Source organism: Molothrus aeneus, chromosome 3 (assembly GCF_037042795.1).
Source record: "Molothrus aeneus isolate 106 chromosome 3, BPBGC_Maene_1.0, whole genome shotgun sequence".
In the NCBI taxonomy this organism is placed as follows: Eukaryota; Metazoa; Chordata; class Aves; order Passeriformes; family Icteridae; genus Molothrus; species Molothrus aeneus.
Genome location: NC_089648.1, coordinates 4507534 through 4534581, shown reverse-complemented (window position 1 = coordinate 4534581; position 27048 = coordinate 4507534). Strand labels below are relative to the sequence as shown.

The window sequence follows — 27048 nt, the reverse complement described above, 5'->3', positions numbered from 1 at the left end:
TGCTTAACATAAAATTACATGAAATTAAGGAAAACTATTCCTTTTCTTCCCTAAAACACTTCAAGTGCTATGATGGAGATAGGCCTTTGGGAAGTAATTTCTAAAAGAGAATTATCTTTGGAAATGACGGAGGGGAGAGGAGAAGTTCTTCAGCTCATGAGTGTGTCCCTGTGCATTTCTCACCAGATGATAGCCAACATTTCTGTGTTATTTCACTGACCCAGGAGACAGATTGTGCTATGAAGGCCTTAAATCTGCATTTCCTAAATCTGTGGGATGCAATGGAATAACCAGGGACGTTGGGAGTTGCATTAAGATGTTTGATACCCTAAACAGTGTTGGGATTTGCAGCTGTCAGCATCTGGGACACAGACCTCTAATCCAATACCAACTCAATTTATTTGATGAAATCATATCAGAGCTTAATTCCTCAGGTGAATTCAGCTTTGTTTTCATCCTTTGCTCATTAAACCAGGGGCAAAAGTTGCCAGTAGGGGAGGACACCTGGAGAGGATCTTCGTTGTGGAGTTCCGCCCCGACTCCGACACTCAGTTCGTGTCCGTGGGGGTCAAACACATGAAGTTCTGGACCTTGGCTGGCAGCGCTTTGCTCTACAAGAAAGGAGTGATTGGTTCCATGGAAGATGCCAAAATGCAAACCATGCTCTCTGTTGCCTTTGGAGCAGTGAGTTCAAATTACCTGCTGCAGGATTTTACATTACTTTGTATTAAACCTGCAAGGGTCAGTTTTCCTTGCTGAAATCCAACCCAGTGCTTGTTAGTGAAATGTGGATTTAAAACCTGTGCCCCTTGAGATCCTTCCCTGAATTTCCTGAACACAGTTGGGTGAATGTCTTCTATTAAGCTCTGTGCACACCTACTGCCCTGGCTTTCTTTTTGCCTTTTTTTTTTTTTTCACTTTGCTGGTTATTTATCTGTTTAGCTTAAACTTGATCTGTTATTTCCTGTATATTTTTTTCTGCTAATGGTATTTAGTGTGACACATGCCAGTGATACCACCAATGGGGACAATCCAGTGTGGTCATTAAGGACTTTTAAATTAAATTTAAAGGATTTTACTTGAAGCTGAACCAAAATGCTGAGGTGTCTGTTGTATCAGAGATTGCTGCTGTCTGTTGCAGAATAACCTCACGTTCACTGGTGCCATAAATGGAGATGTGTACGTGTGGAAGGATCATTTCCTGGTCAGGCTGGTGGCCAAGGCTCACACGGGACCGGTGTTCACCATGTACACGACTCTGCGGGACGGGCTCATCGTCACTGGAGGGAAGGAGAGGCCGTAAGACACAGCATCTTCCTCAAGTGCCAACTTCTGTCTCACTTGTGTGCCTTTTGTCTTTGTTATTTATGCAGCAGCCCAGAGATAAATGGTCTCTGTGCTGTGGCAGCTTCACTCTCAGTTTTGCATCCAACCTGCCCAGGTGGATCAGTAGGTGAAAGACTAAAACAGGATACTTGAGGGCCACAGTGGCACATGTTATGTGGTGGAGAGATGCTGAACCTCTTTGGAATTGTTCCAAACACCTGGATAAGCTCCTGTTGCCTGAGCTCCTGCCATAAGTGGAGTTCTCTTCATTTGTTTGTTCTGTCAAACTACAGACAGCCTCTCCCAGTGGAGATGCTGCAGGTCCTGGGATTACCACAAGAAACAGATTGGCCAAGAAACAGATTTGAGATACATGGCAAGAGAGCAGCTTGGTTTGTACAAATGATGGTGCTGTTTGAACATGAAGTGTGAAAGCATTGAATTTTTTATTATTTACTTCCCATTGCACCATAATAGCAATATGGAGTGGAGGGTGGGTCAGTGTGTGTTTAGTGATAGAAGCAGAAAAATGCTGGTGGGATTTCCATGTGTAAAGGAGGCAGCAGGTAACACCAGGGCTCCTTTGCAGCACGAAGGAGGGGGGAGCAGTGAAGCTGTGGGACCAGGAGATGAAGCGGTGCCGAGCCTTCCAGCTGGAGACCGGGCAGCTCATCGAGTGCGTGCGCTCCGTGTGCCGCGGCAAGGTGAGAGCACGGCGGGCAGGGCAGAGCTCAGCTGCCTGCCCGAGCTGCTGCTGCTGCTGCTGCTGCTCTAAAGCCACAAAACCCCCACGGGGAGTTCCTGAGAGACTGTGAGAAGTGGAACACAGTAGAAATAACGGAGTCGTGTGACTTGCTGCAGTCACTCTTGCACGTGTTTAAATTGTGCACGAGAAAGGAGCAGTGATGCTGCACGGGGTGGGGCCTGCCCAGTCAAGAGCTCCAGGGATGGTCTCTATTTCATTTTGACACATTCCTTGATAAAAACACCACTGAGGAATGTTGTTTTATATTGCCAATCAAGTAGCCATTAACCAATTGCAAGCTTAATCTGTTTATGCTTTTTCCAAGTATTTGCCAAGGAAGCTCTGGCAGTTCAAACCGTGGCAGTTACTGTTACACTGACCTCCTCTCTCCACTCCTTTCCTTTGGCTACAAACAGGGGAAGATCTTAGTGGGAACAAAAGATGGAGAAATCCTTGAAGTAGGAGAAAAAAATGCTGCTTCTAACTTGTTAATTGACTGTCACATGGAAGGGGAAATCTGGGGCTTGGCAACTCACCCCTCCAAAGACATCTTTATCTCTGCAAGCAACGATGGAACAGCCAGGATCTGGGACCTGTCGGACAAAGTGAGTGCTGTGAATGTAAACGTGTGGGATTAAAAGTGAGCATTTTATCCAAGCATCCATTTTTCCAGCTGTGCTTTTGAGCAGCCCTGGAATGAGAGCAGGTTTTGGTCATGTTTGGCACCAGCACTCCCAGAGAAATGTAGGGATTCACCAGCACACCTGCTCATGGAGTGCCTCTTGTTGGGCATTGTTTATTTTGATCCAAATCTGCAGGCAGGGGGATCAAGGAAGCATTTTAATTCCACATTGCCTGTCTGGGTGACACAGACTGTGCTGTCACACACACAGCCCCTGCCCATCCTTCTGCCTTCCTGGCAGGCATGGCTCCCTCTTCTTCAGAGCCTTCCTTTGGAACTCTGCATGTTGCCTCAGGGATTTTTCCAAGTCAAATTGGCTAACAGCAACCATTTTTAAAAACAACAAATAAAACATTTAAAAAAAAACCATCAGGAAGTTTACAGCTTATTTTGCCCAGCATAAACCTTTCCAAAAGCTTGTTACCTGAGCTAACAGGATAATTTTTAATGAGGAAAATTAATCTATTATAAATACAACCAGCTAGGTGAAAATACAAGATCTTTCTAGGACATTTCCATGTGCCAAATGAAATGGGAGAGCTCTGTGCCAATCAGCAGTTGTTGAAGATGTCAAAGCCACCTTTCAAACAAATTAGGAAATAGATTTTTCAGCTTTTTCTGCTAAATAGTCCTTTTTCTGGTGTGAAACTCGATGTCAGTCTACAAAATAATGCAAACATGAACCCCCCATCCAAATCACATCTCTATTTTGAAGTCTGCTTAGCGACATATGCCTGGTGGGATGTGAGTCTCGGTGTGACATTTCAGGTTTATGTTTAGAGGGAAACAGAGTGGATTTGTTTTTAATTAAGCAAGTTCTGTACTTTGTGTTTGGAAGCTCTGGGTGTGCTGGGGAGGTGTGAGCCTGTTGCCCGTGTCCCTGCAGAAGCTGGTGAACAAGGTGAGCCTGGGGCACCCCGCGCGCTGCGCCGCCTACAGCCCCGACGGGGAGATGGTGGCCATCGGCATGAGGAACGGCGAGTTCGTCCTCCTGCTGGTCAACAGCCTCAAGGTCTGGGGCAAGAAGCGGGACAGGAAATCTGCAATTCAGGACATCAGGTAGGAGGTGCTCAGAATACACAGCCCTGCCTCGAGGGAACGGCCCTGGAGGGCCGGGTGGATTTGCAGAGGTTTTGTGAGTCTGTGTTTGTTGGAACCGGTGTGAGCTGGTGTGAGAAGGAACCTGTGTGAGAAGGGCACTGTGGTGGGGCTTTCATTCAGTTACAGCCACACTGCACAGCTGGAATGATGGGAATTAATTCTCCAAATTGCAGTGCCTGTTGCTGACTCGCAGGGGATTGGTGCCGCTCTGCACACTGTGCTGTGGCTTTATGCAAGTGCAATATTAGCATCATTTAACCACAAACAATATAGAATAGAGTCATGGAATGGTCTGGGTTGGAAGGGACTTGAAATATCATCCAGTCCCACCCCTTGCCATGGCAGGGACATCTTCCACTGTCCCAGTTTGCTCCAAGCTCCATCCAACCTGGCCTTGGACACTTGCAGTCATGGGAGAGCCACAGCTTCTCTGGGGAACCTGGGCCTGGGCCTCACCACCCTCACAGGCAATGATTCCTTCCCAATATTCCAGCTAACCCTGTTCTCTGTCAGAGATATCGTGAGTCTTCCTTTTCTCTTAAGCATCAAGTTTTGGTTTGGGTTCAGTCTTGCTGTTGATAGAAGGTTTTTTGTGTTTTTTCATTAAAAAAAGTTACTGTCACAATAGCATGAGAAGCAAACCTTGCACCAAAACAGCCAGTGACATTCCCCACTCCATGTTTTATTGTCTAGGATCAGCCCAGATAACAGGTTTTTGGCCGTGGGCTCACAAGAACATACTGTGGATTTTTATGATCTCACTCAAGGCACAACCCTGAACCGAATTGGCTACTGCAAGGACATTGCCAGTTTTGTCATTCAGATGGATTTCTCTGCAGACAGCAGGTACATCCAGGTATGTCTGGGATAGCCCCCACAGTGCTCGGGTTTACTGGGCCACCATAACAGGGGCAGGCCCCAGCTGTGCTGAGGGCAAAGCTTTATCCCAGGTCTATGGAAGGGAGACAATGCTGAAAGAGAAATTGTGAAATATATTATAACCATATAATTTCTCTTCCTTCCTGAGGCTGGGATGTGTGTGAGAGCTCAGTTGTTTTAATCAAATTGTTAATTTGAAGGGGTTTCATTTTCAGAAATGTTTCTGATTTAGTAAAATTATGTTGAGATAAAGTAAAGTATAGAAGTGAGAGAAAATCTGTCAGCTCTGCATATGAGCATCCCCTTCCATCATCATCCTGTAACATTGTTATTCCTTTAATATGGCATGTGATGAATTCCAGATAATGAGGAAAAAAGAGAAATATTGTCCTGGATGTTTAATTGCTGATAAAACCTGGTGGGACTGTTGGAAATTTTAAAGACAATGATGTGTTTATAGCACTTTCCAGATTTTTCCTTTCTCTCTTCCAGGTATCCACAGGTGCCTACAAGCGTCAAGTTCACGAGGTGCCCCTGGGAAAGCAAATCACAGACCCTGCAGTCATAGAGAAAATCACCTGGGCCACCTGGACCAGGTAACAGCCAAGGGGGGCGTGGGGCAGCACTGGGATCAGTCACAGGTTTGGGGTGTAAATGCTGAGGTGTCCCCAGGGCCTGGCAAACCTGAGAGCACCCCCAGGCTCTCCTTCCCCAGAGCTCCGTGTGACACCCGTGGGGTTTTACACACAGCTCTGGCTGTTTGGTGGCTGTGGTAATTAGTGCTGTTAATTACACCAGGGGCTGTCACAGAGCCACAGTGGCTCATTGCCACTCATCCCTGCCCCCTCACACGGCTCTGGGCCACTCCAGGCAGCCTTGTCCCACATCAGCAAACACCAGCATGATGGAAGGCCTGGAAACATGCACTGATTGTATGGAGGAGTTCTGAGTGTCACTAAAATGTATTTCCTGATGTGGATGAACACAGGAATCTGCCCCCAGCATTGCAGAACTGTGGCTGTGCTCTTCCTGTGAGAAGTGGGACAGGCCAAAGGCAGAGCTGACAGTGGGTGACAACCAGGCAGGGCTGGGAGAAGGTAAATGAGAATCCTCCTACTCTGACGGCTCTGCTGGCATAAAATTGTGTGAGTGCCCCCAATTCCTCGTTTCAGAGGACTCTTGACAGCTGGTGGGAGGGGGCAGATGCTTCTGGCAGTGACTCTGGGGGTAAATGATTACAGAGAGCTGAAGCCAGGGGTAGCACACCTGTTTCTGAGAACAAGGGGACATAGAGCCAAGCATTCCCTCATTTGGGAACTCACAGCTAAGGGAACAGTGCAGTCAGGAGTCCTGGGGGAAGGCTGATAGAGACCAGAGCTGCACAAGGTGCTGGTGTAGGATGATGCCAGTGGTTCCATGGGAAATAAACCTAAGGATTAATGGATAGAGATTGCTTAAGAATCACATAAAAATGATGTCTTAGTGTGGTGGTCTCCATGATGAGCTCAGGGCAATCATTTAGAAGGGACAATTTTATTTTAAATGCGGCAATTTTTTATTACTAACCTGTGTTGACTCAGCCCCCTGTGGAAGAGCAGCAGCAAGTTAAGTCTTATGGTCTAATGCATTTTATTTACCTTGATTTTGGAACAGCATTCTTGGAGATGAAGTCATTGGGATCTGGCCACGAAATGCAGACAAAGCCGATGTCAACTGTGCCTGTGTGACCCACGCTGGTCTGAACATAGTGACAGGAGATGACTTTGGGCTGGTCAAGCTGTTTGACTTCCCATGCACGGAGAAATTTGTAAGTGCCTGTTTTATTTTCACCTCAGCAGCTTTTGCTTTTCCCAGGCCCCTCAGCACTCGGTGTTACAGCACCCAACCAGCAGGGTCCATCCTCAGGAGGCTCTTACAGCACTCACAGCACGCTCCATGCACGGGCAGCTCCCAGGGAGTGAAGAGGCCTTGGGCTCAGCATGGCTGTGGGCACAGAGCTTGGCCTGGTGCCAGCCCTGAGCTGCTCTCCTGTCCCACAGGCCAAACACAAGCGGTACTTTGGGCACTCGGCGCACGTCACCAACATCCGCTTCTCGCACGACGACAAGTTCGTGGTGAGCACCGGAGGGGACGACTGCAGGTAACGGGCTGGGACACTCCCACACACGGGGACACTGAGAACCAGGCACACACACACAGAGAAAGGGACACAGCCCCACGGGTGTGCACACACACCACACAGACACATCCCACACACAAATGCAGTGTGCATACATGGTACATGTGCACACACACAGACACACAGTGTGCTCATGCAGCAGACATGGATACACACAGTGCACACGCACAGGCACAGTACATGCACACACCGAGTGCACACAGAGATGCACAAAGATCTACTTAGACACACACTGCATACACACAGACACACACAGTGCAGACACTGCCCACAGAGCACAGGCAGAGCACATATAGGCACACAGCACACACAAACACAGACAGAGTGTGCACACACATACAGTCATACACAGGCACGTAAACTGTGCACACAATGCACGTACAACACACAGTGCTCACATTGCAGACTGCAGACAGCAACTGTGCACAGAGTGTATTTCACACACACACACACACACACACACACACATACAGTCTGTACTTCACACACCCAATGTGTTTATTTTCTGCTCCTCTCTCACTGGGCCATGCCCAAGGCCAATCCCTGCTGTCCCTCCTGTCTCCCCAGTGTGTTTGTGTGGCGCTGCCTCTGAGGAGCCTCTGGCTGCTGCTGTCCTGCCCCAGCGAGGGCTGTGCTGGCCGGGACAGCCAGGAATGCCCCCCTGGCTGCAGGAATCCCAGCCCTGCTGCAGGCTGACATTTCCAGATCACTCATCCCAACTTACCAAAGGGGAATGGGAGCTGGCCTTGGAAAGCCCAACACCCTTGCGAAGGAAGCTGAGGTTTGAAGGGTAACCTGGGGATCCCAAAGGGATGAACAGTTCACTCACAAAGCTGCTTTTGCCTAATACTGTGTTTTTCAAACCATGTCTGAAAAGGGAGAAAATGCTGACAAAATGCTGGGCCCTTTAATTTCCAAATTTGTGGTTTGAACAAAGTTCAAAAAGTGGGTGGGTTTTAATTTGGTGCACTCAGTAAAGCTGGGAGCATTTAATGAGCAGGCTGGGGAGGGGGGAAACCCTTCAGCTTTCATTAATTGAAGGAGCAAAGTATCCCTTTTTTTTAAGTCCATTTTATTTTTAAATATATATATTTGGCAGAATTTTCTATCCATGAAGTGCCTTGGAATAATTTTCTAGTAGTTTGGGCTGCAGCCTTGCCTCCCCCCACCTGCTTTCCACACACGGTGCTATGACTCTCACCCAGAGGAGGGCTAAACCATTCTCACCTTTTCCAGCTGGGTACTTACACGATCCCTGTTTTCTGCTTTGGGTTTTTAATACCTTCACAAGTGAATTCCCCACTGTTTCCGTGCTGTCAGAAGGCCAAAGTGAGGCATTCCAGCTCCTGGGCAGCTGCTCCTGCAGCCAGCAGTGCAAGCTGAACGCCAACAGTGAGTGAGAGGAGAGGGCTTGGACAGACTTGGTTCAAGACATTTGAACACCAAGATTGAGGGAGTCATTCCCCAAGTGTTCCTGCATGCTCCCCCTTTCTGGGAAAATGTGCTTTACACTCCTACAGGCAGTGGCCAGCCAGAATCTTGGCCTGGTGGGAAAGCCTCCATCAATCCCTATTTCCTGTTCTGGAAGGGGGTCCTAAGCCTCCAAAGGAAGCCCTAGAATGTTCCTATAGCAGGGCTCTGTGTGCCCTCCAGCCAGTCCACGCTGCTTGTAAGTAAAACATAAATCCTCTGGTACCAGGAAATGCAGGGTTTTTTTTTTTTGGGAAAAGCTCATCATGGCTGACTCTGGGCTCCTCTTCCTCTCCCTGCTTCTCCCTCACCCCACAGAGCCCCCTGTCCTGGCCTGGGGGACAGCTGAGATCAAAGGAGAGCTGCCTCCATGGAAAAGTGGAACCATGGACAGATACTCCCAAAAGGCAACTCAAACCCTTCACTAGTTGTTAGAACAGTTTGTCAAAAACAAAAACTCAAGGGAGTGTGGAACTGGAGAAAGTTTAAAAAGAAATATCTTAGATATGTATTTTGCTATTCAAGATTCTGGGCATGGAACAACATCCAGACTTTGAAATTACCTTTCTTAATTAAAAGAAATAAAGGCCAAAATAAAACATTTAGACTTACATTTAGACTCTGAAAAGCAATAGTGCTTTAGTCCCAGTTCAGGACAATAGGATTTTGAACTCTGGAACCTTCCTGCCAGTCCGTTTCTGCTGCCCACTGCACAGAAAAGTAGCAAAAACATCCCATTAAAGGAGTGGATTCCTGTCTGTTTAACACACAAAGTGCTTCAGCAACCTCAAAGAATCACCTTTTTTTTTACAATTGAATTTATTAATGCCTTATATTACTATACAGCAGAGCAGTTTGTCAGATACACAGTACGAGTCCCTATGCAGTCTTTTTTTCAAAGAAACCTTCGGGATCAAATCCTGTTCTGTCAGGTGCTGCCAGCAGTGAGCACCTCTGCCTGTAACCACTCATGTTTGCCTTCCTTCCATGTTGATTGTATCCCAAACAAAACCAATTGTGTGGCAGAATGAATTAATCACCAGTGATGTGAGAAATATCTCCAAGCAATAGTGTCTGTCAGGAAAACACTTACCTACGGTTTCTCTGTTTCTATGGTCTGGCTTCCTGTATAAAATGCTCAGAAGTAATGCTGTATTTTACTGTAAAATGAAATAGTAATGCATGAATTTCTATTTTTCAATGGTCAGGATGCCATCCAGTTAAAATCTGCATTTTAAATAAATTTGTACACAAGTTGTCAATGTCCAGCTCTTAAATCAGAATCAACATGTTGACCTGGAGAAATTACTGGGACTTATTTCCTTCAAACTTGAAAATGGCCTCAAGCATTCCTGTCTCAAAACTCCAAGAGCCCACCACCCTTCCAGAGCTCCCTGGGACACTGGAGGTGGCCCTGAGCAGCTCCTTCAGGCTGCAGAGGAAGAAAAGGGACCGTGACAAACGCACCCTGCACCGCGCTCTACTCGGACACTACTGCCACCACCATGGACAATGGAAATTTATCACAAGGAACTTCAAATAAACACAAATATATTAAACTTGCCTCAAGAAAGCCAAATACTGGTATCATTTTATGTCTATAAGCTTTATTGATACTTGGGGTTTTGGGGTTGGTTTTTTTTTTCCTTTTTTGTTGGGATTTTTTTACATTTCACAATGCATTCCACAGACTTAGTTCAGTACAGCTCAAACTGCAAGTGTATAAATTTTCACTTATCATTTTCTTGCATAACAGGACAGGGCTTTAAGTTTCCAAACAACATTTGCAGCATTAGATACTCGGTCCACAGATTATCAGAGTCTGAAAGCTGGAGAATTATTTGCTCAAGATCAACTACTGTACGTTTGTGCAACAAAGTGTATGCTGTAAGTTTCTTTTACTCTGTGTGGAGGTTCTTTGTTCATTTCTCTTTTGTTGTTTCCAACAGATGCCAGTGTTTACAGAGACTTTTTAGTTTCTCAAGCTTGTGTGCTCTGGAGCTCGTCCAGGCCTCAGTCAGTTCTCTGAAGTACAAAGCACTGTGGAGCAGCTGAAAGATCTAAGCTTTGTGAAACACATATATATATATATATATATATATTGGCAATTGATAAAACAAAATCACAATACAGCTATACTCATACCAAAAAGGCAAGATTTTTCAAAACTTGCTAAACTGGTATATTCTTCTAAAACATCTCATTTTAGAAAATCTGCATCAATCTACACAGACCATACACAGTGCACAAACTGGGAAGTGTTCTCCTCTGCCCCACCTGCTCTACACCTCCGGCACGCAGCAGGAACTACCTCTGCTGAAGCAAATGTACAGCTGTCTCAGTCGTTTGTATTAGCCAGTGCTGCACACAGGATAAGGAAAGATGATTAGTTTTAGATCCATACATAGCAGCTTACAATACTTAAAGATGATGAAACACATGGCAGTCAAAACAGTTATTTTTCCTCAAACACTGCGTTGCTAAAAAATAAAGATCTGTGAAATTGCACTGCAATGTCAAGGGGTTTGCTATTCCCTGACCCTCCCCATGTAAATCCAATGAGTATTTTTCCCCCTTAAAAGATGAACTTTCTTTCCTATTGATAAGTTGCTTCAGGTTTATTTTATTCAGTTTTGCGCTTCAACCCAGGGATCTTTGCTTGGATCCTGCAAGAGGAAAAAAAAAATAGACAAAAGGTAAGTTTGAGTAACAAAAAAGGAAAGGTTAAACAGAATCTTACAAACAACAGCATGTGAAAAGAACCCTCACAACACAGCTTTGTACTCAGAGCCCAATGACACTGCTGAACTTCTCATTCCCCACCTCAGCTGCACCTGCTGAGGGGCTCAGCTATCACTAATGGGTTCACATACGCAGATTTCTATTAGAAATAATAGAGGCTCGTTTCAATACAGCATCAGCAATAAGGGAGCTCATTTCCTAACCAGTCCAGAGTCTGAGACCTTTTCCCTCCTTGGCCTGGCACATGGAAGAACACATTAGTCCTAGACAGGAGTGCCACGTGTGCCAGGAACTGTTATCAGTACTAAGGAAAATAAATAAACCCAAACCAACTCACTTTGCCATGGCATCTTTGACATTCTTGTTCACAAGTCCCAGGTAATGGTCGATTTGGGCCTGGAATTGAAGCAGAAAGAAGTTACAGCTCAGCTCCTCCTTTGCAGCCTGGCTGAGTCCCACAGCACTCTGTGGGTGCAGGGCTGGGCCCCTGTGGGCCCCACAGGACAGCAAAGCTGCTTAGCTGGGCCAGGCTGGGTAACCAGCTTAGGCTGCAGCCCAGCCAGAGGATTGAGCAGCTCGGGTTAAGCCCCACACACTGTCCCTGCTCCTGCCCTGGGGCTCCAGGGCCCCTTTCCCTGTGGAGGAGGAGCCTGGGCAGGACCCCATGAGGCTCTGCCATCTGCTCCTGCCCCCACAGCTGCCTTGTTGTTGAAAGGGGAGACGCAGGGCTAAGCCAGAGCTGGCTCCCCCCTCCTGTGCAGTGACCTGCCCGAGACAGCCCGGGCCATCATTTAATCACAAGTATTTTATTTTGGCTCCTTCCTCCCTACTCCTTTTACATGGGAGTCTCTCCCCAAGAGCAGCCTTGGACTGGGCCAAGCAGCTCCCACCTCCTGTTTTTGCCAGGGCTACAAATTCCACAGAGCTTTGGGAAACCAATCTTGAATACCAACCCCAAAAGGTACAGCAGGATTAACACACCATGCCAGGGTTGCTCCAGTCCTGACCAAAGCTGGACCAGCAGAAAAGGCCTCCAAGTTCATCAGGCCTTTTCCAGAACTGTTTGCTGGGGAAACCTCTTCTTCCACCAAGAAGGAAAAGGGAAAGTATGCACAGTCTGAACTTCAAACTGAACTAGTGCTCCCTGGCCCTGGTTCCTGGGTAAAGGCCTATTGTAAAGGCTTTAAATATTTCAGAAGACTGAAATTAATGTTAATTATTTGTTTCTGGTTTTAAGCTGATTTTATGAAACATTTAATGGATTCTATTAAACACTCACCTGATGTCTCTCATAAATAACAGGAACGCTGAAGAGCGAAATCAAAGCTGGAAAAGAGCACATCAAATGTATAAATATTGACAACAGGGATGGTGTTCAGGCAGAACAAGGACTAGTTTCCACACCTTGATATGTCTTGCAAAAAGGTCCAAGAAAAATGAACAATTGAGCCCCATGCACCGATTGTTGGCCAGAAAATTCAATAATCCCTACTAAGGAGAGCCTGGGCTGTTCTCCAGATCTCACCAACAGTACAGTTAAGTCTGGTCACAGGTCACTTTTTCACAGTGGGTCATGCAAATTCTTCCCAAAGGCTGCTCAGGCATCAGTTGGTTCTGACACCTGAAAGCCAGCCTGCTCTGGGATATAAGAAATTAAATCCTGCAGTGGGACACGACCACAGCAGATCTTGCACCTCTTAAGTCCCAGCACAGCAATGACATTCAGGGCAGGCTAAGCCTGACAGGGACGAGCACAACAAACCTGCCTACAAACCATGGAATGTCTGGAAATCAGCAATCTCAAGGAAATCAACAACACAACTCAAAATTACCTGTTCTGTTGTATTATCCAAAAAAAGGAACTTAGAAGTGCAACATCTTAAGGCTACAGGATCAGCCTCCCAGTGACCAGACCCCACTGCCTCCCCAGGGTTATTTGGTGTGCCAGGTGTGTAACACAAGTCAAACACTTACCCAGGATCAGTAATGTCAGACCATTGAACAAGGCACCAACGTAAGTGAACACCCACATCAACACTGCAAACTGCAAGGGAAAAAGAGCCCATCAGCACCACTCTGTGCTCAGGACACCCCATTTGCTGTACACACAAAGACCCATCCAAACAGCCCCAAAGTGCACTGCACTTCAGCCCTGTGCAGCTCCTGAAACCAGAGCTGGCTGATGAGAGGGCTCAAGGATGCAGTAATGGGATATGGGGCCTCCTGTGTGCAGTCACGGGGCTGAATTCAGCCCGAGTCAGCAGTGCCCAAACACTGCCCTGCGCCCAAACACTGCCCTGCGCCCAAACGCTGCCCTGCGCCCAAACACTGCCCTGCGCCCAAACACTGCCCTGCACCCAAACACTGCCCTGCGCCTTCCCTGGGCACTGCCAACTCCATGGGGAGGAACCATGGGCAAACAGCTCCTGCCTCCTCCCATCCTCCAGAGAGGGGACAGGCCAGGCTAAGAGAGGCCAAAGGGCTGCTGCATGACAGAGCCAGAGAGAAAGGAGATCACACCTGGGTGTCACCCACCCAAGAGTCCACCCACATACCCAGCCATGCTCTGACACATTAGGAAAAGCCTGTCTGGAAGGTAACAGGGTAGGGTGGGCTTGATTTACCTGTTCTCCTTCAAAAAACCCAAAGGCAGTTTGGATGTAAAAAAATTTAGGAACAAGAGGAGTGAAAAGTGCTCTAACATGGAAGCTGGCTCCAGGTCAGAGCCAAGCTCAGAAGCAAAGACATCCCTAAAGGCCCACACTGCCACCACTGCTGGCTCCCTATCTCAGCCCCATTCTCCCTCCCTGCTAACAGCATTTGTGCAGCTCCTGGTGGGACACAGGCTCCCAGCTCCACACAAAGGTCTGCCCACACTCAGTGCCAGGTGGAGTGTCCCAGGCACACCTCTGACCTATAGCAGGGGGAGGGGACCCAGGGCTGCCAGCTCTATTTCGGGGTAGGATTCCTCCTGAGGAAAATCAGCCCTTTCTTCTAGAGTTGCAGGAGTGCTGAGGAGCTGAGCAGCAGCCAGGAGCAGCAGCTTCCCCAGAATTTACTCCTTGCTCTGCACAGAGCAGAGACCCCCAGCCCTGGTCAGCTCAGCACATGGGGCTGTTCTGCAGCAGAACCCTGGACAGACAGCATGAGAGGGCTGGCACTGGCACCAGGGAGGGCAGAGCTGGGCACAGTGAACACCCCAAGATGGAAACTTGCCCATCAGCAGGAGCTACACCCAAGGAAAGGATGGGCACAAAGTGCTGGCAAGGAAAACAAGGCAGGGTTGCAGGAGTGTGGGTGTGGGCCAGGACCCTGGTAACTGGCCTGCAGCCAAGCTACTCTGAACTTACATATCCCAACATCCAATTTTAGCTTATCAAAAGATGTAAAATATCCAAACCAAACAAAATTACCAGCCAGCCACCACTATCAAGGGCATTGATAGTCAATACAAGTTTAATTCCATGAACCCTGCAACAAAACCACGTTGATTTCAAGAGCTTCACTCAAAACTGGTCTATAATTCAGGTGCATTAACTGCAAGTGATGCAGTTCTTTATCTGTCAGCACTTCTGAGCAGCACCAGGGAGGAGCACAAAGTTAACCCCCAGAGAGGCACAAAGTTAACCCCCAGAGAGGCACAAAGTTAACCCCCAGAGAGGCACAAAGTTAACCCTCAAGAGAGGCACAAAGTTAACCCTCAAGAGAGGCACAAAGTTAACCCCCAGAGAGGCACAAAGTTAACCCTCAAGAGAGGCACAAAGTTAACCCCCAGAGAGGCACAAAGTTAACCCTCAAGAGAGGCTGTACCATATCTAGTAGTTGAGGGATTCTGGCAGGTTTCTCAAGGAAAATCAAGCAGATTTGCTGAACTCGCTCATGATTGATTCAAACCCTGGCCCAGTTGTGCCCTGCAATGCCAGGGTGAGCCTGGAGCTGATCTCTGCACCAGGCATGTTTTACTGGAGCAAACACATGCAGCACATCCACCAGAGAGGGAAGGAAGGCACAACTTGCACTGGGCAAAGAGCCCCCGAGGGTGGGATGGTTTGCAGTGGTTCTCCCTCCATCCCTGACCTGCTCCCCATGGACACAATTCCTGAAGCTCAGCACCACCCAGCCAGCTCAGCAGCCAGGACACTGCTGATGACTCTGCTCAGGGCAGAAAATGGGAGTGTACATAAGCACAGGGGTAACAAGACACAAATCAATCCCAAAGTCCAATAATTATCAGAACTATCAATTATTTATTTTAGTGAGCATTGAATTTATGGTTCAAGAAAGAGCAAAATCCAGGAGTTCACATTTGACTACACAAGCCTCTCTCCACCCAAAGTCAGTCCAGGGCAGCATCAGGGCAGAACCATGAACTGCTGCATGTGTGGGTTTTAACCTCCTACACTTACAGTACTGGAGGGGAGAGGGACTCTGATCCCACAGCTCCTCCCTCTGCACTCCTCTGACACTTCCAGCAGCTCTCCCAGGATTATCCAGCCTGGAGTTCATCTCAACCCCACATTTCCTTACTGGTCTCTATTTTCTTTTTCTTATAAACTGTGCAAACCCAGAGACCCTCACAGACACAACAAAGCTTACCTGAAACACACCTCAGAGACCTTTACAAACACAAAAACCCTTCCCTGAAACACCTCTAAATAAAGCTCTAAGACAAGAAAAAGAAAGCAGAGGCAGCCCAGGATCCAGGCTTGGTCCTTCCAAGGACCTGCACACAAGTGAAAGGCCTGGGTGGCTGATGGACTGAAGCCCCTTTTGCCAGCCAAAATGGGCAAATCCAGAAGTGCCCCATGCCCTCCTTTGCTACAGAATACTGAGAACACAGAGCTCTGCTGCTGAAAGCCTCAGCTGAGCAAGAGCAGCAGTGCCCAGTGCCAGCACAGCCTTTACCAGGACAAAATGCAGCTTCTCCTGGGGCTCTGGCAAGGGCTCCTCTGGAGTTACTCCTCAAGAGCTGTGAGGAATTTCTCCTTGTGCTGCATAAATATTTAGAGTCCATTTTAAGACTTCCCTGACTGAAGCATTGTTTAATAAAGAAGAAAAAAACTTAACAAGACAGATTTTACAGTCAGAACTATTACACACAATGAACTGACCTGCAGACATGTTCTGCATTAGAGCTCTGTAACTTGAATTATACATAAACATGTGGTTTCCTACAGTGAAGATGTTTAAACTACACAAGCCAAGATATTTTTATCTTTTAAACCAGGGCCATTATATTACATAAGACCCTGGAATCCCAGTGTTCTCCTCGAGCACAAACTCTTCAAAATCAGTAACATGTGCTTGTGAACTGTCCTGACATTCACTGGTTTCTGATAAAGGGTTGTTTCCAGCTACCATAAATTAGACTAATTAACCTACATAAAACACTTTAAATGTCAGAAGGAGAGAGGGGAAATGAATTAGTTCAGCTGAATAAACACATCTTTCCTATGGACTGTAGTATTTTAAGTGATTAGAGTGCCTTGAAGACATTGTGGCTGGAATTAATTCTGCTTCTAACATAATTCCTCCAGAAGGCCTTGTTTTCAGACCAGTGTTCACTGGAACAGCAGCTGGCTTCTCTCTGCTTCCTTCTCCTTTGCTGCAAGGGGTTGGGATCCCCACACAAATGGTGTGAGAAATCTCCTAACTCAGACCAAGGCATGGACCACAAAGGGCTTGATCAGAAATACAAGTGACCTTGTGATTCTGGGTTTTTCTGGGCTGTTGATAATCAGATCCAAACAGGACTTTGGCAGCAGCACTATTGATCGTGTCTCAAAAAACAGAAATGGTAGTGCAGAAAAGAATGCACAACCAGCTCCTCAAAAGGCTTTTCCTGCAAAGCCCTTCAGGAGCAGGGAGTTTACTGCACAAGCCCAGGCCAATACTGCTCCTCCTCTCTCCCTCCTGAGGAAAGAAACGTGTCCCAGGAGCAGCAGAGCCCCCTTACACCTCCTCTTGCTTCCAGAGGGAGCCACCTCACTGCAGGAGCCTTGCAGGGCATCAGGTGCAGCTTTTCTGGCACAAACTGTGTTTAACTTAGAGCACAATGAGAAACTGGATCTGCAAACTCTGGGTAAGATTCCAAGATCCGCCTGCAGGTTTCTATTGCACAGTTACAACAAAGGCTTGGACAGCCTGCCTGGTTTTCCCCAGTTTCACAAGGAACCCCTCCCCCAACTCCACAACAACTCAAAGGACTTTACAAAGCACTAAGTAAGGGGATTTACTGCAGGATAAATGCAAGTTTTTTCAAGAAGATTAAACAAACTGAAAAAGAAGTGCACAACACACTGCACTAGGTAAAGGAAACACCAGTTCCAAAAACAAAGAAGGGCTATTAGAGCTTGAAAGAAGAGAATACAATTTTCCCAGAACAAAACTGAAGGGTTTTCAAGTCAATTCTTTTCTTTTGGAGGGGTTTTTTTGGGTTTGGGGTTTTTTTTTTTTTTGTTACATTTTGTTTAATTTATTACCATTCTTCAGTCAGTTGTGCTCTGCCAATCCCATTAAATTCTACATGGATGGACTCCAGCTGTTACACAGCACTGCTCACACTGGGTAATTTGCAATCCCCATTTCAGTAACTCCCATCACTAAAACCAGCAGTTTTCACTCCCAAATCCAGGGGCTGGAACAAGTGTCCACCTTCCCAGTAACCCAAGGGCATCACTCAAGTCCTCACCATTCCAGCAGAAAGTGGAACGTTTAAAGACAGGGAGCTGTGCACTAAACACAAACAGAAAATCAACTCCAAAGCAGGCTGGGACAATCTAGGCCAGAGCCAGGTTTTGCAGAGTGACACACACACACACACATCAGTGACACAGCCCCAGTGGCCAGACTGCAGCATGGCTTGTTTTTTTAGGAGATTCCTGCTGTGAGAGGCACCAGCAAGGAGTCAGAACAGGGAGCTGGAGGCAGCCACAGCTCATTTCTGCTTTCCATGTAGATCAAGTTATCCTTCACAGCCACCCCACCACAGCAGGCAGCACTCGATACCCAGCCTGTGCCGAACACCACCAAGAGCAAACTCCACCCAGTTATTTACTTAAGCAGAGGCACTGTTCATCCTGCAAGGAGCAGGAGGCTTTGCCAGCCTGGGTCAGCAGCAATGTCCTCACAGAGGCAAACGCACCTTGAGGGAATCCACCAGGTCATCGACGAGGAAGAGGCGCCGCAGCTCGCGGACGGTGCCGTTGACATGGCCCAGCACGACGTTGCTGTACTTCTGGATGAGCTCCTCTGACACGGCCACATCCGAGTCCAGGTAAGCCCTGCAGGACACAGCCAGGAAACCTCAGAGTCAAAGTGCTGCAAACCTGCTCTGTGTGTTAGATAGAACCTCCTTTTTGTGCTATGGAGAAACAAACCTCACACTGTGAGGAATGCTGAAAGGACAAACACAACTAACCTAAGTTATTCTTAGCCACCCAGTTTTTTCTCACTGCTCTTTACTCAGTCACCTGCACCAGGCAAAAAAGAGGCAGGCTAAAACAAGGGGGGAAAAAAATCCTACAAAGGAACATACCCATCTCTGGAAGACCCTTGTGGAATTACCATCAAGCTGTAACACACTGTAGCACAGCAAAATGAGCTAAATTTCTCATTTGCTAGAAATAATTCTTACAGCTAGTGAGAGCAGTTCTTTTACATAAAAGATATCAACCCTATCTGGTTATATGTTCTTTCCACTCCACTGTCACTTATCTGCAGTTGCAGTGGCTGTGGCAATTTGGAGTCCTTAAACAAAGTATAAATTATTTATCTAATGTGCACGCTGCAGGCAGAAGGACTAATGCAGCACATCTGTAAAATGGAGCTCATTTTACACTTGTTAAACTTTTGTTTAGGGGACTCTGCTTGAGGATGGTTTTCTTGAGGGATTTTTTAATATGAAAATTGCACAATGCTCCCATGTATGTCATTTAAGGCAAAGCTAAACATGACCTTGTGGCAAGTCCAAGACAAATGAAAATATTTCATATGGTAACTGCAGCAAGTGGCCATTTCAAGGCTACATTCTGCCATCCACCCTTGGCTTCCATCTGCTTACCCTCCCTAGCTCATCCACAGGATATTCAGCACCTGCACCAAAAATCCAATTCTTCTCACAGGATTTTTCAAGTAAAAATATCCTTCTTGTGGAGAAGCTATACAGAAAAAAAGTAAGCAACCAGATATGCTGGATGAGAGTCTGGAAGCTACATAGGAATATCAGTATTTTTAGAAAAAACTGCAGAAAGAGCACAGGTAGCACAAGTTCTGCTTGTTCTTGCTAAGAAAAAAGCTTGAAATTGTTGTTTAGATAATGAGAAGTAAGCAAGATTTCAGCTGGGAATATTCACCCTAATGGGAGGAGTTTTTCCCTATAATTTTGTCCCCCAGACTGGCTTTCACTGGAAAAGGAGCCACTGCACATGGCCTGGGAGGAATGGAGGGAAGCCGACATTTTGCTTTGCCTTACAGAAGATGGGAACACCACCAAATTAGTAAGAGGGCTGTAGATAGAGGGGCAAACAGGACTTTGTGAAAATTGCAAGGGGAGACTGAGCCATTTCACTCATTAATAACAGGGAGATGCAAGGCTGGGCAGAGTGGACAGGGCTGGCAGGGAAACAGGAAACACACACTCCTGCAAGTCCTCCAACACAGATTAATAAGGTTTAATTCCTCTTAGGAGGCAGCTCTGCAGCACTGGGTACCTGGACCCTGTCACTGACCTTGCAAGTGGAGAGCACAGCTACAAACTAAACCACACATTTTTAAGGTCTTGAAAGTTTCAAAAAGATTAAAGTACCCTTTTGTCATGCTTTAGACCCTGCTACATTTATTCTGATTTTTCCATCCCTTGTACCAAGCCCTCAGTCCCTTTTCTGAATTTACTGTATGACTCCTGAGAAAATCTGAAAGTGGGGAACACATATTTCAGTGCAGAGTCTATTTTCGTTATTATGCAACATGTTAACAGCATGTGTCACCCACTGCTTCTGGCAGTACCAGCACTGCTGCTCTCCAAAACAACACAATTCTGCTTAATGAAAAATCTCACCTGAAGGGGTGGCCCTCATCAGACTTCTGGATTGCCTGGATGACTCCCTTGTATATCCTAAAGCTGATGGTGACAGAGAGCAGGGCCAGGGCGATGTAGGCTGTGACGCTGACGATGCTGAACACTGTTAATGAGAGCAGCAGGAACAGGCTGGCTCCAAACACCACCCCGGTCTTCTTGATGTCTCGCCAGTAAAGGAGGTCAACAACTACAATGGAAAAGAGGTAAGAAATTAGAACAAGACATCTTTGGCATTCATATCAAGGCAGTAATTTTTCATTATTCACTCGACTGCTGAGAGTCACCAAGAGTGGAGCTTGCAAACCCCTGTCAAACCAGAGCTGAAACTACAACTAGAAATAGGTTATTTAGTACTGGTCAGCTCTGGACCTCAGATTATTGGGATTACTGCTATTAGGATTACCCAGATGCAATTGCTTAAATTTTAAAACAATGCTGCCCTTAAGCAATGTCAGAATTCATCTCTTCAGCTCCTGTGCTGTGTTCTGCACCAGAACCACAGTTTGTGCTTCATTTCCTCTCATTGTCGGGCATTTTGTGGAGGTCACTCCCTGAAGAGATTGATTCCAATTCCCTCTGAGGACAGATAACAAGACACCAACAGATCTCAAAACCATTATAGCTTTCCAAGCCTGGTAGAGGCAAAGGCACTGCTCAAAGACTCATTAACAGTTCATTTTGTTTTCTTTTGATGGAAGCATTCCCATGGGAGTTTATAATGTTGATTATGGGTGACAGACTGAGCCATCAAGAGGGAATACTCTCCCTGAAATGTCAATCCAGGCTAAATCTGCTGTGCTCCAATGCAGAAGACTTCATTTGCAAACCAAGTTTAGTTTTCCTTAAGTGACCCTCATTAGAGAACACAATATTGTGCCATTTTTAGCATCACTGTTCAGAGCAAAGTACACCCTTGCACAAGGGATAGGTGATGGCTTAACACAAACACACCCAACTGCAGATCTGTCTGTTAACAGCAATAACCTAGTAGAGACAGAGTTCAAGATGAATTACAGAAACCTATTACTATTGCACTGCACATTTAGTAATCCTGCCTCATCCTAAATGTCACCAAAATTAACTGTAAAGCAGTTAATCACAGCTTGGAACAGATTATTTGGATGACTGTAAAAACATTTTTAAAAGTAGAATTTGTCTAGTATTTCTTGCAGGATGAAAACACAGTCATGCTCCAACATCCAACACCTGGTAGTCTGTGTAGGGCAAAGTCTGTGTAACCCTTTTGTAGGTACAACATGCCAAAGCCCCTGGGGCTGGGGTGTGTTTTCCCACACTTTCAGAAGAGCTGAAGTTCTTCCCAGTTATTCCAACATGGAAACTATACAGCATAGCAGGAAAATGAAAACCACGGTCAGAAACTTAAACCCACCCTAATGCAAAGTATCTAACCTCAATATTTAATTCACATTTCAGCAGAAGTTTCCTGCAGCCCCACAGACAGAGCCAGGTTCCAGCTGCACCAACACCTTCAGTTTATCACAGACCAGAAGCGCTGTGGAAAGAACAGCCTCACCCTTCCAGCACCATCCATCCCACTCCTTTCTTCCAGCCTGGCTGCCTGTGCTGTGCCAAAGCCATCCCAGCAGGCAGGAGCCAGGCAGAGCAGGGCCTGGCGCTGCCACCATGTGACTGCACAAACATATGGGGGCAGAGATAGAGCAGCACTGCCCCGAGGCAACGCTCCTGCTCTCCCAGCGCCTCCAATCCAAACTCCTCCTGCCACTGCAGCCCAGGCTCCAAGCAACACAACCTTCCATGAATATTTGTAAAAATCAAACAAATAAAATCAAGTCATCGTAGATCTGCTGTTGTGTGGGTTGCAATCCCAAAATTTAACTTTTTGTTTCGGTTTTTCCTTTGCTTCCACACACAAAAGAATCGATTATTGTCTCTGCACACCTTGCATTAAACATCAACAAAATGGTGTGACTGACCAAAGAATCCTTGTAAACCTGCAAACCTAAGCTGAGCTGCAAGGAGCCTCAACACCTGGGTGAGATCTTCACAACCAGTCTGGCCAAAACCAGTGGATTTTGTGCTCTTAAATCATGTAAGGAATCTTTAAAAGAAATAAAAACAGCCCTCTTTTTTTTTGAGCATTTGCTGCAAGTATTAAAACTGTGTTTATTTTTAAATGCTGCAATTTGAGCATCCATGCACTCGAAATTGGTGCTGCCCCTGTATCAGGTGACACATTCAGTATGAGCCCTGCTCCTCTGCCTGCAGACAGCTTTACCTCTGTAAAAGAGCTGCTCCCTCCTCTCTGCACAGCTTTAAAGCTGTGGCTTCTTCATAGGAAATCACTAATTCCATGCATTAATGCATTATTCCAGCTATAAGGAATGTAAAAAGAGCAATTCATCTGTGTGACAGTTCCAGAATGCCAGAAACAAAGGTGCATTGCTGGAATTAAAGCACACAGCAAAAGCCAAACGGCCTTTAGCGACCATCAAGTCTTTTGTTCTCAGTAATCAATAAGAAAAATCCCCACGCCAGGAGCTCCCGGACCAGTTAAGCTGCTCATAAAACATTTTTCCTCATTTCATCTCCACTCCTTTTGGAGAAGGACCAAATGAGCGGAGGTTTAATGACATACGGATCTGGTATCATCATAAATTCCTCAAAGGAAATTCGGTGTTTAAGTCACTGAAAAACGGCTTTGTAATTCTGCAGTCCAGGAAAGCAGATGAAGCCACTCATCTGTATTCTCTAATTGATCAGAAACAAGTTATTTGCATTTATTTTGAAAGGAAAATATTAAAAGCATTACTAGAAGCAGCTTTCTGGTTTTAACTTACACGCAAGATATTCACAGCAGATCAAAAATAAAACCAAAAACACAAAAAACTCAAACCCATTTTCAGCAACAGCCCTGCAACATCTTTCCTTATGGAAACAGTTCTGAGCTGCGTTTTACACAATATGAAGTATAATAAAATAAATAATATTAATGCACGTCTTGCAGGCCTATTCTAAAACAAGAACAGCTGCCTACATTTGGTAAGCACGAACTGTCACTTGGCACGTCTAAAAATAGTCTTGTACCATCCGTGCCTTACATGCACAACTCATCCAGTTACATTTTGCTTTTAAAGCAAGTGCTGCGATAGCTTTGGCGCTGCATTTTTTAAAGCCTTTTCCTTTCAGATATTTAACTTAAAACTGAGCAAGTCATATCGGGTTTTAATGACAAAAACAAGCGGTCTGATATATTCAACCTGATAAACCTCTTTATAAAAACCCCTGAACCAAGCAACCTTATCTTGATTTTTGGGGGGTTTTTGTTCGGATTTTATTTTTTTAAGAAAGAGCAATTAAAAGCGAGACCTACGAGCGAGCCGAGCTCAGGTGTAGCACAGAAAAGCAGGAAAAAGGAACTAACCCGTTTTGGCATCCATCTTGAGCGTGCTGCGAGCACCCAGCCCTGGCACGGCTCCGCTCCCGGCGCTTTCCACTTCCTGCGAGGGCGCTCGGAGGTCGGAGCTACGCAACCTCCGCCCGCTGCCATCGCAGAGCCGCCCATGGCCGCCTGCGCCGGAGCCCTCGCAATGCGGCTGCACAATGGACAACCAACCCCCCTAGCCGGCATTTACAGCCCCACAGACCCCGCGCTTCAGCGCCAAAGAAAGGCTGCCTGTGTCGAAGGGGAGGGGAGAAAAAAACACTGGGCCATTTACAGGCGTTGTTCCACTGGAACCTTTCTGTGACGTGAGAGGTAGGCACGGATCCTTTCTGTTCTCCTAGGAACAGCGAGGGGCACAGGGAAGAAGAGCCTTTCATGGCTCAGTCTAGCGTTGTGCCGATAGAGAAATGGGACACAGCGCTGAGAAGCGGCAGCTTTCAGCACGGCTGCAGCACAATGAATGTCCCATCTGTCACCGAGCAGGAAAAGCTGCTGGGCAGAAAATCCACAACCACAAATTGCTCAGAGAGGCCTTTTCCACTTTCATATTCACACAGGATGTGATCTTCAGGGTTTCTCCTGATCTCTGTGCAGAGAATCCGAGTGCTGACCCCACACTGCCCAACCCCCAGGAGAAGCCATCAACCATCCAGTGGTTGGTGTGTCGAGCACCACCAGAGCCTGGGCTTTGACATTTTCAAGGCTTCTTGCACCAGGGTTATTATTCAAAATCCTGGTTAACATCCTAACAGGAGCAGAGACTGGGCCACAAAATTGCAGCCTCCATTTACCCTCATCAGATGCGTCAGAAGCCAGTTTGGTCCTTGAGTGTCTCCTTGCAAGCCAGGAACAACACCAGCTCCTGGCTGGAGAAACTGGGTGGTGACAGCAGGACTGCAAGTGGTGCCAAGCACGTGGGACTGCCACCAACAGAGCTGTCCCTGTCCCAGGCAAAGGCATCCCCGTGGAGCAGCACATCCAGCAGAGCCATGGGCAGGTGGCTCCAGCTGGGTGCCAGAGGGCACAGAACAAGGCTGCACCACGCACAGCTCAGGCTCGGCACATCTGCACCACAACGCCACAAAAGAAGCGATACAGGTTTCACAAGTACATGCTAGAAACAAGGCAAACACTACCACACTCCCAAAAAAAAAAAATCCCAAATACTACCTAATGAGCCAAAGCAACATTTTCCTTTCATTTCTATTTGACCAGATACTCGTGCATGTGTGCACAATGTACCAACTGGGAAAACCATTCCAAAGCCCCAATTATTCATGATAAAGGTTGCCTATGCAATGCAATCTTTGGCATCAGTTAACTAAGTTAAACCAAAATTCAGAAAGATTTCTGCTCATTAATTAGAAAAGAATACTGGGATAACCTGGAAGTATAGCTGTGCTGTTCACCATATTATCATATCAATATTCAGCCATTAAAACCTGACAATTCCTTGAAATCATTAAAAATTAAATAATAAATGTTACTTTTAGTACTAATTACTCCATGGGCCTATCTTCAAGAGCATTAAAAATTAAAATCATGCTACTCCCAGGGTAGACCCGTTTCCTCCTATCTATCTCTAGACGATCAATACCACAGGTATTAATCAATGCCAGAGGTTGCACCACTTGCATTATGCTTGTTCCTCAACTACAACACATTAGCCAAATCTAAATTTAAGATTATACTCATTAGGAAGTAGTGTTTCAGCTGCAAAGTCCAACTATAAATTGTACTTTTTGCTCTTCTCTGGTTTTAGATTTAAATTTTTTTTTAGTAATTTTTTAGCATGGAAAGAAGCATGTTGCAATATTTGCTTCTATATTTATTTTGGGGCTGGATGAATAGTGCAATCAGTCCCTGAACTTTACCCATCATTTTCCATGCCACTGGAGCCTGACCTAAGAAAGGAAGAATGTGAAACACAGTATCTTCATCTTGGTTCTAAACAAAAAACCCCCTCTAAACCAGGCTTCAACAGCAGCTGCAACAGGAGAAGAACCAGGGTCTTCTCCTTCCCCCAAACCTTTCATTTCTGCTTCCATTTTCTTTTAGATCTGATCTCTGCTCAGGATGGGAAATTCAGGGGTTTTAAACCAAAACAGACTCCGTTATTCTCAAGGCCTCAAATTCCAGGGTTGGAAATGTGCTTTCAGATCAGCACCACCCCTGCCAGGCTGGTTGTAAAAGAAACCTGAAAATTAGGCCTGAAGACATAAAAAGGGAACTTGCCTTCCAATTTTTACCAAAACCTTCTGACCTCAGCCCTCTTATTTTTTTTCCCTTTCCTTTCTTTCTTCCCATCTCCACAAATTCAGGCCTGACGTATGAAGCCTTGAACATTTAAATTACTTACATGTCAACAACAATATATTACTAAACACTGCATCATATTTCTCCTGATATTTTACAGCCCTTTAATAAAATATTAAACCTTAAGAACCTGATTTTGCAGAGGCAAGGGATCAAAAAAAGTCCTTCAGGACTTTTTTTGGTATATATTTAGGTTCTGGAAAAGCATTCTATGGATTTCAGAGCAATGGCAATTTTGTCCAAGTAGAACATAAAAAACCCCAGATTTTGAGCAATAATTCCCAAAAAAAGAGGAAAATGTCACAAGCACCAAGCACAACAAGGCCCTTTAAAATATATTTAAGTATCCAGAGATAATTAATTTTTTTAAAGCTTGTCCTCTTGATAAAGTATGAAGATTACTTATTCAAATAAGGCTTAAACTCTAACACACTGAGCACTAATGTAATGATCCACAGAGATTTACACTGGAGATCTCCCATTGGTGCTTACAGGAACAAAGGTCAGCACCACACTAATTTAAGGTCAGCTACTTATTTACCTAAAACAATTTAATATTATGGCTGTAAATTTTGAAAAATCAGACACAGTTTTACCTAGAATTTGACAGAATGATGAAAGATCCAAAGCAAATGGGATTAAGGGTATATTTCAAACAGATTTTTAGAGACAATATCCCCACCCTGCTGTGGTCTGCATGCAGTTTCTCCTCTTAAAAACATTAAAACATGACCTGCAAATTACGTGGGGTTTTACAGTTAATGGATAGTATTGTTAGATTATTAATAGTCTCGAAATTTCCAAGGAGCACGGACTAAACTGGGACTACGCTGGTATTTGTGCCGTGCATACCAAAACAAGCCCTTCATTAACATGCTCTGTAGGACTGGAAAAGATCTGCAGTGTCACACGAGCCGTTTCACCTACATAAAGTATTTATTCTTCTGCATTGCTCCTCTTTACCCATTTTAGCCTGCAGCTTTTCTAATTCTGCACGTGGCACAAAGAGACTCCACACCTTCGGCTACATTTCACAATCAAATAAATACATGCTACAGACACCATTTGCTGAAAACGACCCGCGGCATCTCAAAGGAATAAAATA

The 27048-nt window shown here is 45.8% G+C and overlaps 2 protein-coding genes across 8 annotated transcripts in view; one reads left to right on the top strand and one right to left on the bottom strand.

The window, feature by feature from the left end:
• EML6 (EMAP like 6) overlaps positions 1–10332 on the top strand; it is a 93191-nt gene extending 82859 nt beyond the window's left edge. For all 3 annotated transcript variants that reach the window (XM_066546061.1, XM_066546060.1, XM_066546059.1), the window contains 10 exons: positions 476–684; positions 1142–1299; positions 1916–2030; positions 2488–2676; positions 3640–3812; positions 4548–4710; positions 5226–5329; positions 6387–6540; positions 6773–6873; positions 7480–10332. In XM_066546061.1, the coding sequence (XP_066402158.1) occupies positions 476–684; positions 1142–1299; positions 1916–2030; positions 2488–2676; positions 3640–3812; positions 4548–4710; positions 5226–5329; positions 6387–6540; positions 6773–6873; positions 7480–7504 (1391 nt within the window). In that variant the 3' untranslated portion in view covers positions 7505–10332. The remainder of the gene's footprint in view (positions 1–475; positions 685–1141; positions 1300–1915; positions 2031–2487; positions 2677–3639; positions 3813–4547; positions 4711–5225; positions 5330–6386; positions 6541–6772; positions 6874–7479) is intronic.
• RTN4 (reticulon 4) overlaps positions 9970–27048 on the bottom strand; it is a 40623-nt gene continuing 23544 nt past the window's right edge. For 4 of the 5 annotated variants that reach the window (XM_066546062.1, XM_066546063.1, XM_066546064.1 and 1 more), the window contains 6 exons: positions 20183–20390; positions 18269–18407; positions 13099–13168; positions 12404–12450; positions 11462–11520; positions 9970–11048 (listed from right to left, as the gene is read on the bottom strand). In XM_066546062.1, coding sequence (XP_066402159.1) covers positions 11006–11048; positions 11462–11520; positions 12404–12450; positions 13099–13168; positions 18269–18407; positions 20183–20390 — 566 coding nt within the window. In that variant the 3' untranslated portion in view covers positions 9970–11005. Of the gene's footprint in view, positions 11049–11461; positions 11521–12403; positions 12451–13098; positions 13169–18268; positions 18408–20182; positions 20391–23606; positions 23793–27048 lie in introns of those variants that run through there. The other variant, XM_066546067.1, reaches the window with a different exon arrangement.